Source organism: Aedes aegypti, chromosome 3 (genome assembly GCF_002204515.2).
Source record: "Aedes aegypti strain LVP_AGWG chromosome 3, AaegL5.0 Primary Assembly, whole genome shotgun sequence".
Lineage (NCBI taxonomy): Eukaryota > Metazoa > Arthropoda > Insecta > Diptera > Culicidae > Aedes > Aedes aegypti.
The window spans coordinates 6,189,385-6,204,472 of NC_035109.1; the positions used below are offsets into that span (position 1 = coordinate 6,189,385).

Here is a 15,088-nt window from a genome sequence, read left to right on the forward strand (position 1 = left end):
CTATTACGTATCCCCGACCCATTACGTAATGGGATGCAGTAAACCAAACCACTTTTTGTTTATACCACCCGGTATCTCATAAAATTGGTTCGATATTTTTTTTTGGCGACATGTTGTGTGGAAATGTTGTAGATCTAGTTAAATATATAACTTTGTTGCAAACAGCACAACCTGAGATATTGGCATAATGAGGTTTCAAGGTTTTTCTCCTAAATATGCTCATAACTTTTAAATAATCAAAATGTATATCATTACTTTCTTTACAACTCTTCTGATGACTACATTCTCAAAAGAAAACTAAAAAGTTAGAACAAATCTGATATTTTGGGTCCACCCTAAGCTTAAACATTCAGAATCGATTTATCAAGCTAAAACAATGTGTTAGATCAATAGTTCATAATGACATTCTCTGAAAGTTTTCTGAAGAGTGCAATCACAAATTACACCTGACAAAAAAAATTGATTCAAAATTGTATCCTAAATAAGCACCACCTTATCCAACTTTTTTTTTCTAAAAACATGCAAAATTCAATTACGAAACAACTTCTTCGATGACATTGTATAAAATCAACGATAACAAAGAAAAAAGTTTTTGCCTGCCTCATTATCGTTTCGGACCATTGTGCAATGTGTGATAATATTGGCGGATCGGATGGTAGAACCAATCATGGGTAAAACTGGCACCGCCTTCTCAAGCGTATAAACAAGGGGCAGGCAAAGTTGCAATAGACCATTTAAATCGCACCAGAAATAGATGATCAAGCTGCTCTAACCAGCACACTATAAATTAGATGCAGTGATAAAGAAACAGGCCATAAAAGCCTGCTTTATATTTGATTATTCATCAATAAAAATCGAACTCCCACAATTTGCATAACGCTAATCCGTTCGAAGGTTTTTTCTCGCCTTTCAAATATCGATTTTGGTCACGTTCGGCTTGATCATCAGTGACAAATTAAAATGAAAAGTCCATGATTTACTACTAGATCAGTCCAAACAGAGTTTGGAAACTGACCTGCGCATATTTTTTATTATTTTATGAATCACCAAAACAGAGATAACAATCATTTTTTGTACAAACTCACTTTCCGTTTCATTCTCCTTAAACTTTACGCTATATCTACGTTTCGAACTCGATCGAACAAATTTCGTATCACTTTCAATCGAGCGTGCTATTTTGTTTACTCTTCATTCACTTTTCACTTTCTTCCGGTTGATTTTCTGCTATTTTTCTGCAGTATGAATCGTGGGTGGAACCCGTTCTCGTCGGCACTAAACTCTATATCGTAGTATAATCCTTCCTCGAACGGTTGTGCCCAGGTTCCCTTGACCGCGATGATCAAATTTCCATCCGCTGTCGTCTTCAGCGTTCCCACTTCGCTGCGTGTGACTCCATTCGATAATGTGTACCTGTTGATAATTAGAAATATAACTATTAAATTTATGTTGCATCATTTCTAGGTGTTCTGTGTTGGACAACACTTTCATCCTTATTTGGTAAAACAAATTTAAGATATTATTAACAACATATTACATTTCATATGTCGTAGCAGTTCAGATTTTTCACAGATGAGTTGATTTCACCTGCTTATAAGTGAATAAATTTAGTTAACCTAAATATATAACGCATTAATCGTGGCAATAGAAGATTGTAACGATTTTTGCCTGAAATTATTAATTATTTTATTTGACATTCGTTCCAATGTTTCAACATTGGATATTCTATGTAACTCATTGGTACTATACCAGGGAGAAAGCCTCAGAATCATTCTCAAAATTTTATTTTGAATTCTCTGCAGAGCTTTCTTCCTGGTATTACAACAGCTAGTCTATTTTGGTACAGCATACAACATGGCTGGCCTGAAAATTTGTTTGAATATCAAAAGCTTGTTCTTAAGACAAAGTTTTGATTTTCTATTAATAAGGGGATAGAGACATTTTACATATTTGTTACATTTGGCTTGAATGCCCTCAATATGATTTTTGAAAATTAAATTTTTATCTAACATGAGTCCTAGATCAGAGTTTCTTAACCAGTGGTCCGCGGACCCCTAGGGGGCCGTGACGAGCTCTCAGGGGGTCCTCGAAGCCATTGAGAATAAGTGTCGTTTCTCTTGATATGAGGATTCTGTTCATAATATATTAGGCGCCGTCCACAAATTATGTAACTCTCTAAGGGGAGGGGGGAGCAGGCTCAAGCGTTATTGGCTCATGCAAAAAATGAAAATTTTCATACAAAAAGCGTTACGGACGAGGGTCATAAATTTCCAATTTTAGCATTACGTAATAAATGGACGCTATCTTATTTTAAGTCTTTCAAATATTGTTAAGCCGTAATCTTATTTGTTTCATTCAACTGTGATAATACTGGGAAATTACCTTCAATGTCATTCTGTCGGCTTACATAGCAAGCCAAAGATAATTACTTAACGCGGATCCGTTCTACTTCAATACAGTGTGATCTTGAAAATAGTTTAATTCTTGTCAGATTTTGCCAGCTTCCAGGCAAGATCCTCATAAACTTTGTTGGTTATTGGAAGTAGTGAACAAAGCAATATTCTTCACAGCTTCTACAAAAACCATTCGCGGAAGTCTTGTGAATCTTCCATCAAGTTTTCAAGTAAAATTTTCGATTGATATTTGTCGCAGCGATCTTTGGTAGATTTTTGCGAAGATTCCTCACGGATATCTGACAAAGCTTTCGAAGATTTTCTGGCGAAACTATTGACAAATTTTCCCCACAGCAGAATAAAGCATAGAGGCCCATTAGCAAGTGTTTTAAAATATTCTATGCAGAGCATCCAGAGATGACGATATCTGATGAAATCTTCAATTGGGTCCTAAAATTTTTGATAAAACTTATTCTTATTAGGTAGGGCCATGTTCCGCTATATCATATTTAAAATTAAAAAATGGGTAAAATTTGAACCTTGACACTTTTGATCATGTTCGACGTTCACTAAGTCGACAAAAACGCCACAGTGCTAAACTTTTTAACACTTGGGTTAAAAACAGGGACAGGGAAACGAAATACACCGAAAATTTAAGTATAAACCAAGGGGTGTGACAATATCTCATAAATTAGGAAAAATGTTTTTGGTCGTACACCAACAAAAGGCATTTAATTATTGAGTAAATGTGTGTTTCTGATCTAAACTTGAGCGTTTGGTACTAAAATTGGGACAGGGCTTTGGGACTCTATTGACTCGTGGGAATATTTTTGTTGAGAAGCTAGTGGGATTTAGAATGTTGAAAAATGTTTATTCTTCACTTTTGTTTCACGTCGGCAGGATATTTTAAAAGCTACTGAGCTTATATTTGGGCTAAAGTGCGATATTTTGAAAAAAAAAAAACATTTTAATTGCAAAGTTTTGGCCGAGAAAAATTCACCATCTTAAAGTGAATCGTTGTTGTCCCAAGTTTTTCTTTACTCTATCCTAAAACCGGATATAAATGAGATTTACCGCAGAGTTTCAGGAGAAAAATCCACAATGTTAAAGTGAAAGATGAAGGTGCCCAAAAGGTTTATGCTACTTGCCCTGCATTATTTTTATTGGATTTTGTCAACATTATATATGGAGGTTTCTTGTAATACTTTTGAAAAGATGCTAGTAGCCAGAAATCTACATTCCTGGCTTAATTATTAGTAAATACCTCCAAAGGATCATAGCAGGATTCTTGCATTTAGTTGATTGCATTTGATTTCAAGAACATTCACTTTTGAGGGTCCTCGAGACGTTTGTAAAGCTTCAAAGGGGGTCGCAGCACCGAAAAGGTTGAGAACCACTGCCCTAGATACTTAACTTCATCTGACCAATTTATTGGAACCCCTCTCATCGTGACAACATGTCTACTTGATGGTTTCAAATAAAGAGCTTTTGGTTTATGTGGGAATATTATTAGTTGAGTTTTGGAAGCATTAGAAGAAATCTTCCATTTTTTCAAGTATGAAGAAAAAATATCCAAACTTTTTTGCAATCGACTACAGATGACACGCAGGCTTCGTCCTTTGGCGGACAGGCCTGTGTCATCCGCAAACAGGGATTTTTGACATCCCTGAGGTAACTCAGGTAAGTCAAATGTGAAAATATTGTATAATATTGGTCCCAAAATGCTGCCTTGCTCTTACAGGAAATCTTTCAGATCTGGAGTTCTGATAATTAACCTGAAGTGTACGATTTGACAGATAACTTTGAATTATTCTAACAATGTATGTTGGAAAATTAAAGTTTTTCAATTTTACAATCAAACCTTCATGCCAAACACTGTCGAATGCTTTTTCTATGTCTAGAAGAGCAAGACCAGTAGAATAGCCTTCAGATTTGTTGGAACGGATCAAATTTGTTACACGTAAAAGTTGATGAGTGGTCGAATGTCCATGGCGGAATCCGAACTGTTCATTGGCAAAAATTGAATTTTCGTTGATGTGGGCCATCATTCTGTTCAAAAGGACCATTTTAAAAAAGTTTACTGATGGAAGAAAGCAAACTGATTGGACGATAGCAAAAACCTTCTGCAGGATTTTTGTTTGGTTTTAAAATTGGAGCAACCTTAGCATTTATGCTATTGGAAAACATTTGTTCAATATATCACCAAAAATGACAAGCTACTTTCTGGAAGTTTCTTGATGAGGATGTAGAAAATTCCATCATCGCCAGGAGCTTTCATATTTTCGATTTTTTTAATAATAGTTCTCACTTCTTCCAAATCAGTCTCACAGGCATTTTCAAAAACGTTCTCTTGATTGAGAATATTTTCGAAGTCCTGAGTAACTTGATTTTCAATTGGATTAGTAAGTCCTAAATTAAAATTGTGCGCACTTTCGAACTGCAAAACAAGTTTTTGAGCTTTTTCGCAATTAGTTAGTAATAATTTGTTTTCCTTTTTTAATGCCGGTATTGGCTTCTGAGGTTTTTTCAAGATTTTAGATAATTTCCAAAGGGCTCAGAGCCATCAGGGTCCAATTGAGAAATCTTATTTTCAAAATTTTTGTTTCTTAATAGTGCAAAACGTTTCTTGATTTCTTTCTACAAATCCTGCCATATAATTTTCATAGCAGAATCGAGAGTGCGTTGAAATTGCCTTCTCCTCACGTTTTCAAGACGGATCAAGAGTTCAATATCATCGTCTATAATCACGGATTAAAATTTTACTTCACATTTTAATTTAAGAGCATTGTCAATATCAAGTTTAGTTTGTAATGAAATGTTAACATCAAGATTAGAGTCAACATACGTTTCATATATATTCCAGTCGGCTCGAAAATAATTTTAAGTGGAGCTGATAGGATTGAGAATCGCTTCATGGGATATTTGAAATGTAACAGGGACATGATCAGAATCAAAATCAGCATGAGTAACTAATTGGCTACAAAGATGACTAGAGTCGGTTAAGACCAAGTCAATCGTAGATGGATTTCTAGAAGAGGAAAACATTTAGGGCTATCAGGGTATTCAATTGAGAAATATCCTGAAGAGCACTTATCAAGTAAAGTTCTGCCGTTGGAATTACTTTGTGTATTATTCCATGACCGATGTTTGGCATTAAAGTCACCAACGACAAAAACAAAATTGACTTATTGCGAGTCTATTTTCGCAAATCAGTTTGGAGCAAATTAGCTTGCTGTGCATTGCAAAAGCAAATAGGCAGCTATGAAAGTATATTTACCAAGCTGTGTTTCAACAGAAACACCTAAAGTTTCAAATGACGAAAACAGTTGATGTTTTATACGCCTACTAGTGGTCCCGGCAAACTTTGTCTTGTCATCAAGTAGGCTGTTGAAAAACGCTATGGACAGTTTCGTACAAAATGACAGTTCCGTTCACTCCCGTATTTCCTGACCTTTCCGTTCAAGCACCTGTGCTTTTTATATGCACAAACACGTCGGAACACTTTGTGAACATAACCATGGAAGAATTTTCAGAATCCGATAGCCCATTCTAAAGCCATTTTCGTTTTTGTATAGAAGATGAATTGACTGCAACTCCCCCACATGCCCCATCAAGTCGATCATTACGATAAACAATAAAGTTAGGATCTTTTTTGAGTTTGGAGCACGTCCTCTGTACCATTCAAAGAACGAGCATTTCGATTTGAAATATTTGAATATTTATTTGGATCCATTAGAAAAACGTAATCCAATAACAATTTGATTAGTAAATTTCACACCTACTTGGACTGCTTCAGTCATAGTGGTGGCTTTGAACATTGCATCAATCATTTGATTCAATTGTTCAGTTAGAAAAATAAAATTAGAGGGAGACATATTACTTGAAGTGGGTACATTATCTGATGTTTTCCGTTAGAATTTTTAGTAGACGAAGAGGCGGAGTAAAGGTTTCGTATGGCGGCAGGGTTTTTTTTCCATTTGATTTGAAACAATTAGAATGGCCATAGTATGAAAAGGGACGGAGTTCAAATTACCTACTACGATATCGACATAGGATTTTTCTTGCGTAGACCCATTCCAAATTAAAAGATTCGAACGGCTACCCGACGGAATAAAATTAGTTTGTGAATGAGCATGATTACAATCTTCCTGATGGATATGATTCATAATCAATTGTTAACTGAAAAATTAGCATTGTTTGATACCAAGGAAATTCCGGAAACGACTGTTATTGTAACGGACATTACCGTTCATCTGCCTGGCACGAGCCTCGACGACCCGCCTACGCGAAGGGCAAGCCCAAAAGTTCGATTTAAGAGTGCCCCCACAATTTGCGCATGTGAACTTATCGGTATCTTCCTTCATAAAACAAACGTCCTTAGCGTGAGAAGAACCCCCACAAATCATGCATTTAGCATCCATGCGGCAATGTTTTGTTCCATGACCCCACTTTTGGCACCTACGGCACTGGGTGGTGTTCTGGACATTTCCTCCAGGTTTCTGGTCACACGGACATCAAACATAAGTCTTGCTTTTTCTAAAGCTTTAATACTTTTTAGATCTTTTTCATTGAAGTGAACTAAATAATATTCTTGAGAAAGCCCTTTCCGAACAATGGGTTCAGATTGGGTTCTCTTTTTCATAATCATTACTTGGACTGGGGAAAATCCAAGTAAATCATTAATTCCATTCTTGATCTCTTCAGGTGACTTATAGTCACTTGAGAGACCTTTCAAGAACAAACAAACGATCAGTTTTGTCGTCATAAGTAAAAAAATGTGCTTCTTCTCTTCAAGATGTTTGAGAAGAAGTTCGCGATCTTTAAGAGTTTCCGGCAAAACGCGACAGTCTCCTTTCTTTGCGATTTGGAAGGAGACTTTGATTCCTCTAATGGAGTTCAAGATCTCCTGCCTAAAACCCCAAAATTCGGAACAACTGATTACGATAGGTGGCACTATTTGCTTCCTCAATTGAATCAAAGAGCCTGGGCTAGAGACTGCTTCGATTTGGTGTTCGGAAAATTTGTCTAGAGCATCAAACTGATTGCTCATTTCGATACAATTATTCATTTCACCCTTGTAAGAAAGTGCGCATTCCTGAGAAACGTCCTTTCTTCTATTCTTGCCACGTTTAGTGACAAATTTAAATCTCACTTTTTTGGAAGGGAGTTGTGAATTCAGACATTCACCATTCCTTTTGTTTGTAGTTGCAATCATGTTTAGTGAAGGCTCCATCCCATTACCCCGAACGCCATTACCCCGAACGCCACTACCCCGAACGCCACTACCCCGAATGGGTCACTACCCCGAAAGCCATTACCCCGAATGGGTCATTACCCCGAACGCCACTACCCCGAATGAGCCATTACCCCGAATAGTATGGGATACAGTACAGTATCTTGTTTTGCGTGCAAAAATGCGTCTCTAATGAAGGCTGGTAATTAATGGCACGTAAAGTTCGTCGGTAAAATGTTCATCATATATTTTCCCTTCTTTTTATGCCAGCTATTCTTTCGAAATATCTTGATGGAAACTATATTATTCTCATTCTTTCTGAGACAGTGCCTGTTTATCAGCTCAGTGGGCACCTTCGCAATTCAAGGGTTCATTCACAAATTTCATTTCGTTAAAAATTGCCATTTTTAACACCTACCCACCTCCTCGTACTTTTTTTTTGTATGGAAATTCTACATATTGTGAATGGGCTGTAACATTTTGAGAACAACCACCCACAAACTTTTTTGCTCCCTTCAGCGTTACGAAATTTGTGAATGGGCGTTAATAAAATAAGCCTTTTATTGACTGAAAGGAATCCGAATTCACAACCCTCAATATGGTGTTGCTTAACAGATCTGTGCATCTATGCGTAATCACCGGTATTTGGACTTGTTGGTGGTGTTCATATTTCAATTTTGTTTTTGAACAAATATTTTTCTTTCTTATGAATATAGGTTGTGTCATAGCATCAAGTTGTTACAGTGATCATTCACGTCATAGCTGCAAACATTTCACCAGAAATTTGCCCTTCTTTTTTAAATAGGCTGTTCTTTCACGATTTTGTTGGATAAGCTAGTCACTAATATTTCCATATAGAACAGCTTTTTATAAAGGAATATATCTTAAAGGCATTCACTAAAGTGATTCCTGCTATATTTCTAATCGGAAATTTTCCCTTTCTTTTATCTTCTTGTATTAAAACAGACAGGTCTCTTATGGATTTAGTCATCACTTTTCTGCCATCATCATTTCTTCATTATATAGAATCAAAAAAATATTTTTTTTGTGATTATCTCACAGAAATTCAAATTAATGATCCCACAAATCAACAAAAGTTCTTACTGTTGCGTCAATCAGAGGCCGCCGATTTTTCCAACATGTACAAGTGGCGCGGTAAATGGCTGGGCATGGCGTACCATTGGTACCTCGCGTACCTGCAGGAATAAAATAGACCCCTTTGTGCGGTCCTTAGCCTCTTGCCCAGCAACTCCTATCCCTACCTCCTCGTGGTACTGGCCGGGGTACGAGTAACCTTGGGGAAGATCGGGTAACCAACCCCCGGTGGGAACTTTGGTCGTATGCTGACAGGGAAGGGGGGGTTTGCTTTTGCAAACCTGGAGCGTCTGTACTCCACGTTAGGAGCGGCTCACAACAGCGTCTGTTCCTCATGTCAGGGGCGGCTGATCATCGTCCGAGTGCCAGAGAAGGACTCTAAGCTAAACTGCGCACTATGGCCCTCCGAACATTTAGAGGGAATGGTCCTCCGGAAATCTAGGGGGTTGGTGTCAGGCCCTGCGAGCCAGCCGTAAAAACACATCAGCACAGGAACGTCAACGAGAGAATACGGACCGGAACAATCGGCAAAGACCACAGCGACGAAAATGGACTAGCGATTGGAAACTCGGTACGTGGAACTGCAAATCTCTCAACTTCATTGGAAGTACTCGCATACTCTCCGATGTACTGAAGACCCGCGGTTTCGACATCGTAGCGCTGCAGGAGGTGTGCTGGACAGGAGCATTGGTGCGAACGTTTAGAGGTAATCATACCATCTACCAGAGCTGCGGCAACACACGCGAGCTGGGAACAGCTTTTATAGTGATGGGTGATATGCAAAGGCGCGTGATCGGGTGGTGGCCGATCAATGAACGAATGTGCAAGTTAAGAATCAAAGGCCGATTCTTTAACTTCAGCATAATTAACGTGCATAGCCCACACTCCGGAAGCACTGATGATGACAAGGACGCATTTTACGCGCAGCTCGAACGCGAGTACGACCGCTGCCCAAGCCACGACGTCAAGATCATCATAGGAGATTTGAACGCTCAGGTTGGCCAGGAGGAGGAGTTCAGACCGACGATTGGAAAGTTCAGCGCCCACCGGCTGACGAACGAGAACGGCCTACGACTGATAGATTTTGCCGCCTCCAAGAACATGGCCATTCGTAGCACCTATTTCCAGCACAGCCTCCCGTATCGGTACACCTGGAGATCACCTCAGCAGACAGAATCGCAAATCGACCACGTTTTGATCGATGGACGGCACTTCTCCGACATAACCGACGTCAGAACCTATCGTGGCGCCAACATTGACTCCGACCACTACCTGGTGATGGTGAAACTGCGCCCAAAACTATCCGTCATCAACAATGTACGGTACCGACGCCCGCCCCGGTACAATCTCGAGCGGCTGAAACAACCGGATGTCGCCAATGCGTACGCGCAGCATCTTGAGGCAGCGTTGCCGGATGAGGGCGAGCTCGATAGGGCCCCTCTTGAGGACTGCTGGAGGACAGTCAAAGCAGCCATTAACGACGCTGCCGAAAGCGTTGTCGGATATGTGGAACGGAGCTCAAGAAACGATTGGTTCGACGAGGAGTGCCAAGAGGTTTTAGAGGAGAAGAATGCAGCGCGGGCTGCAATGCTGCAGCATGGTACGCGGCAAAACGTGGAACGATACAGACTGAAGCGGAAACAGCAGACCCGCCTATTCCAGGACAAAAAGCGCCGCCTGGAAGAGGTGGAATGCCAAGAGATGGAGTTGCTGTACCGTTCTCGAGAAACGCGGAAGTTCTATCAGAAGCTCAACACATCCCGCAAAGGCTTCGTGCCGCGAGCTGAGATGTGCCGGGATAAGGATGGGAGCATCTTGACGGACGGACGCGAGGTGATCGAAAGGTGGAAGCAGCACTACGATGAACACCTTAATGGCGCAGAGAACACAGGCACAGAAGGTCAGGACAGCGAAGGCGATGGCTACGTCAGCATAGCGGACAGCGGAAATCAACCAGCTCCCACGATGGGGGAAGTCAAGGATGCCATTAAACAGCTCAAGAACAACAAAGCCGCTGGCAAGGATGGTATCGGAGCCGAACTCATCAAGATGGGCCCGGACAGGTTGGCCGCTTGTCTGCATCGGCTGATAGTCAGAATCTGGGAAACGGAACAGCTACCGGAGGAGTGGAAGCAAGGCGTTATATGCCCTATCTACAAAAAGGGCGACAAACTGGAGTGTGAAAATTATCGTGCAATCACCATCCTAAACGCCGCCTATAAAGTGCTATCCCAGATTCTCTTCCGTCGTCTATCACCTATAGCAAACGAGTTCGTGGGAAGTTATCAAGCAGGTTTCATCGACGGCCGCTCGACAACGGACCAGATCTTTTCCGTGCGGCAAATCCTCCAGAAATGCCGTGAGTACCAGGTCCCTACGCACCATTTGTTCATCGATTTCAAGGCGGCATACGATAGTATCGACCGCATAGAGCTATGGAAAATCATGGACGAGAACAGCTTTCCCGGGAAGCTCACAAGATTGATCAGAGCAACGATGGACGGTGTGCAAAACTGCGTGAAGATCTCGGGCGAACACTCCAGTTCGTTCGAGTCTCGGCGGGGACTACGACAGGGCGACGGACTTTCGTGCCTGTTGTTCAATATTGCGCTTGAAGGTGTCATGCGGAGAGCCGGACTTAACAGTCGAGGCACGATTTTCACGAGATCCGGACAATTTGTTTGCTTCGCGGACGACATGGATATTATTGGGAGAAAATTTGAAACGGTGGCAGATTTGTTCACCCGCCTGAAACGCGAAGCAACAAAAGTCGGGCTAATGGTGAATGCGTCGAAAACAAAGTACATGCTGGTTGGCGGAACTGAGCGCGACAGGACCCGCCTAGGAAGCAGTGTTACGATAGACGGGGATACCTTCGAGGTGGTGGACGAGTTCGTCTATCTCGGATCCTTGTTGACGGCTGACAACAATGTTAGTCGGGAAATACGAAGGCGCATCATCAGCGGAAGTCGTGCCTACTATGGGCTCCAGAAGAAACTGCGGTCAAGAAAGATTCACCCCCGCACCAAATGCACGATGTACAAAACGCTCATAAGACCGGTAGTCCTCTATGGGCATGAGGCGTGGACTATGCTCGAGGAGGACTTGCAAGCTCTTGGGGTTTTCGAACGCCGAGTGCTAAGGACGATCTTCGGCGGCGTGCAGGAGAACGGCGTGTGGCGGCGAAGGATGAACCACGAGCTCGCTCAACTCTACGGCGAACCCAGTATCGTGAAGGTAGCTAAAGCTGGAAGGATACGCTGGGCAGGGCATGTTGCAAGAATGCCGGACAACAACCCTGTAAAGATGATGTTCGCCACGAATCCGGTCGGAACAAGAAGGCGTGGGGCGCAGCGAGCTAGGTGGATTGACCAGGTACACCAGGACCTGGAGAGCGTGGGTCACAGTCGAGGATGGAGAGAAGCGGCCATGAACCGAGGGAATTGGCGAAATATTGTTGGCGAGGCTTTATCAAGATAATTGATGTAAAGCCAAATAAATGAAATGAAATGAACAAGTGTACATGTGCGATAGCGGAACGGTCGTCTATTAGGTTGGTTTTTAGGCGGGTTCCATAGACGAACACTTGCAGCGACTATCTCAGGGTGAACTTCCATTACCATCGTTTACGAAACAAAATCTTTAAGAAGATCTTAATCTTAATGCCCGACACCTTTAAAAATGAGTAAAGGAAGTGGCTACCGACGTCCAATAAGAGACTTCACTACATCCTAATTTTGTGCATATTTTAGCTATCCTACTCATAATAAATTCACCCTTCTTTTCGAAATAGGCTGTTCTTCAGATCATTGCAATGTGGCTGTGTGAATCTTCCCAAAATTAGAGGACACAATTTAGTATGTAAAAATTATTTGCTGAACAACTAGCTGCTTTTTTATCTTTTAATATTTTAAAAATACATTTTTGACCCAAACTCGTGAAATACTCAAAAGGAATCGTACATTTATCTCCCCACTCTCTAACTAGAATATGTCTCAAAATGTTATCCATTCGGGGTAATGGCGTTCGGGGTAGTGACCCATTCGGGGTAGTGGCGTTCGGGGTAATGACCCATTCGGGGTAATGGCTTTCGGGGTAATGGCGTTCGGGGTAGTGGCATTCGGGTAGTGGCGTTCGGGGTAGTGTCATAAAATCTTAGTGAATAAACGAAAGAAGACGTGACCTTCGAGAGGTTTTTTTCCCAAGACGGTGTCCTAGAAGGATTACCACCGCTAGCTTTTAATAACGGGTCTAAACAAGGATCGTAAAGGGATCAATAGTAGAAAAAATATTACTAAAAAGTACTGTATAGTAGCACTGAAAAGTACCGTTTTTTTATGTTAGCACTGAAAAAGCTTTTTTTGTAGCACTGAGAAGTACTGTTTTATTGCTTTAGGTAGTTTAAAAAAAACTTTCAAGAGCAGAGAGGTAAGGTACGATGCGCACTAACTTCCACAGTTATTAAATGAGTACTTTTGTTGACAATTGATTAATTTCGCATGTGTATATGGCGTGACAAGCATAAAAATACTCTATATGCTATGAGAACTCGATAAAATTTGCTTTACGAAAAAATCCTTGACCAATGAGATTCGAACCTACGACCCTCAGCTTCGTTTTGCTGAATAGCTGCATGTGTACTGCTACGAAGGTATTATTTTGGAATTCTTATTTTTCACCTAATTTTCTGACATATTCCTCTTCTTTTTGGTATTACGTCCCAGCTGGAACAAAACCTGTTTATCTGCTTAGAGTTCTATTAGCACTTCCACCGTTATTAACTGAAAGTTCGATTTTGCACTTACATTAAATCGTATCCATCTGGGTTGACCTCGTTTATTACATCTCCTACTAATTCAATAGGAGCCGCATGGCACACACTTATCGTCACAATTCCAATTATCAACGTAACGAACATCGTTTGAAACCACAGGTTACTCATATTTTGGTCACTTTCTTCGGCACCCACTTGATCGGATCACACAATCAACAACTATATCAAGAGCTAGCTCACGTTTTTATCAACCGATAGAATCAAACTTGCTGTGAACTTTTTTCGAGCCATGTTTATATATCTAGCGAAAAAGATTCGCTATCCCGTACGCAAAACAAGTTTTGCATTTTATGCATTTGCTACGGTGATATGGTTTGTTTGATTTTGTTTGTCACTTATGCGTGCTCATCCTAAAAAGCATAGACCGTTGGCAACAGTCGTTCTCTTCTACTATAGGTGGAGGTGGAGAGAGCAACCTGGAGTGACTCACATGGAATATCAAGTGGGATTGTATCTCTTGTTGTGCTTAGCATCTGTTGATATTTGCGTTATTTATGGGATTCTCTTAGTGTCATCAGATTCTGATCAAATTTAAATTAAGATTATTGTTGGATTTGAAAGTTTCTGTTCCTCCTTGTTTGTATGGCAGTCCATACAAACAACTGTAATTTAAAAAGTTCGTTTTAAGTGTTTTGAATACACAATTGTGTCTTTGCAATAACATAACTTACCTATTTGAAGATAAATGAACCAGAGTTAGGCTAACAAGTTTGTGGTAACGTTCCATTTGGCATAAATGTAGGTATTTAGCATTAGGCCGCTGGCATAAGATCATTTCCCTTATTTCGAAAGATGCCTGTTCTAGAGTAGTTTTTGGTCCTGTGATCGCGTCGCTAGTTCCTGCGGGGGTGAGCGATGAACAACGTTTATCGAGTGATATCGTAAATCTGATTAGGCGTGAATATATGGCAGCCCACGACCCAACTTTCAACGACTCAGCTGGACGTTCTCCAGGAGGCACTGCTGTTTCGAGTAGAACAACAACGGAACTCGACAATGATGCCCAAGTTCTCTAACCTTATCTACAAGTCTGGCCATATGGTTCTTATTTGTAAGGATCAGGAGACTGCGGAATGGGTAAAGGAGATAACACCTGCATTAAACCCCCTGGAAGGCGTTGAGTTGGTTGCAATGGATGAGGATAAGATTCAACGTACAGAACTGATTCGAGCCTTCTTCCCTCAAAGCGCACAATACACCGATGATCGTATCAAAGCTTTCATCGAGAGTCAGAACTGTAGGAGTGACAGCAATCTCCATCTCTTATGAACCACCCTATGTGGAGAAATCGGCGAGCGAGCGAAAACCCATTCTTCATCGGGCAATCCTTTTTCGCCCCACTCGACACAGGTCTACCGCTACAAAAGTGATCGAGAAGTTTCATTCCATTTTTGAACTGTATCCAAGTTAGAAGTATTTTTTCATTAAAGTTGTTTTTCCTTTCGTCGTTAATTAAAACCGCGTTTTTGTTAGCACATCCGAAGGAATGGTATTCCCACTGTCCTCCCAGCTCCAACAGGTCATGGGCCCAGTGGA

The 15,088-nt window shown here is 40.9% G+C and overlaps 1 protein-coding gene across 1 annotated transcript; it reads right to left on the reverse strand.

Annotated features, from left to right (window-relative positions):
• Window positions 1–975: 975 nt before the first annotated feature.
• On the reverse strand, window positions 976–13,783 carry LOC5570308 (endocuticle structural protein SgAbd-6). Its single transcript, XM_001653082.2, has 2 exons — window positions 13,524–13,783; window positions 976–1,410 (listed from the first exon to the last, which is right to left on the reverse strand). The coding sequence occupies exons 1-2, from the start codon at window positions 13,658–13,660 to the stop codon at window positions 1,200–1,202; spliced, it is 348 nt and encodes a 115-aa protein (XP_001653132.1). The 5' UTR covers window positions 13,661–13,783; the 3' UTR covers window positions 976–1,199.
• Between the last annotated feature and the right edge of the window lie 1,305 nt (window positions 13,784–15,088).

Bases quoted from the DNA above. Each gene is read 5' to 3' on its own strand.
- LOC5570308 (XM_001653082.2), bottom strand. From the start codon at position 13,660: ATGAGTAACCTGTGGTTTCAAACGATGTTCGTTACGTTGATAATTGGA. The intron at 1,411-13,523 runs GTAAGTGCAAAA...AATTATCAACAG, and splicing joins CCAGATGGATACGATTTAAT to GTACACATTATCGAATGGAG.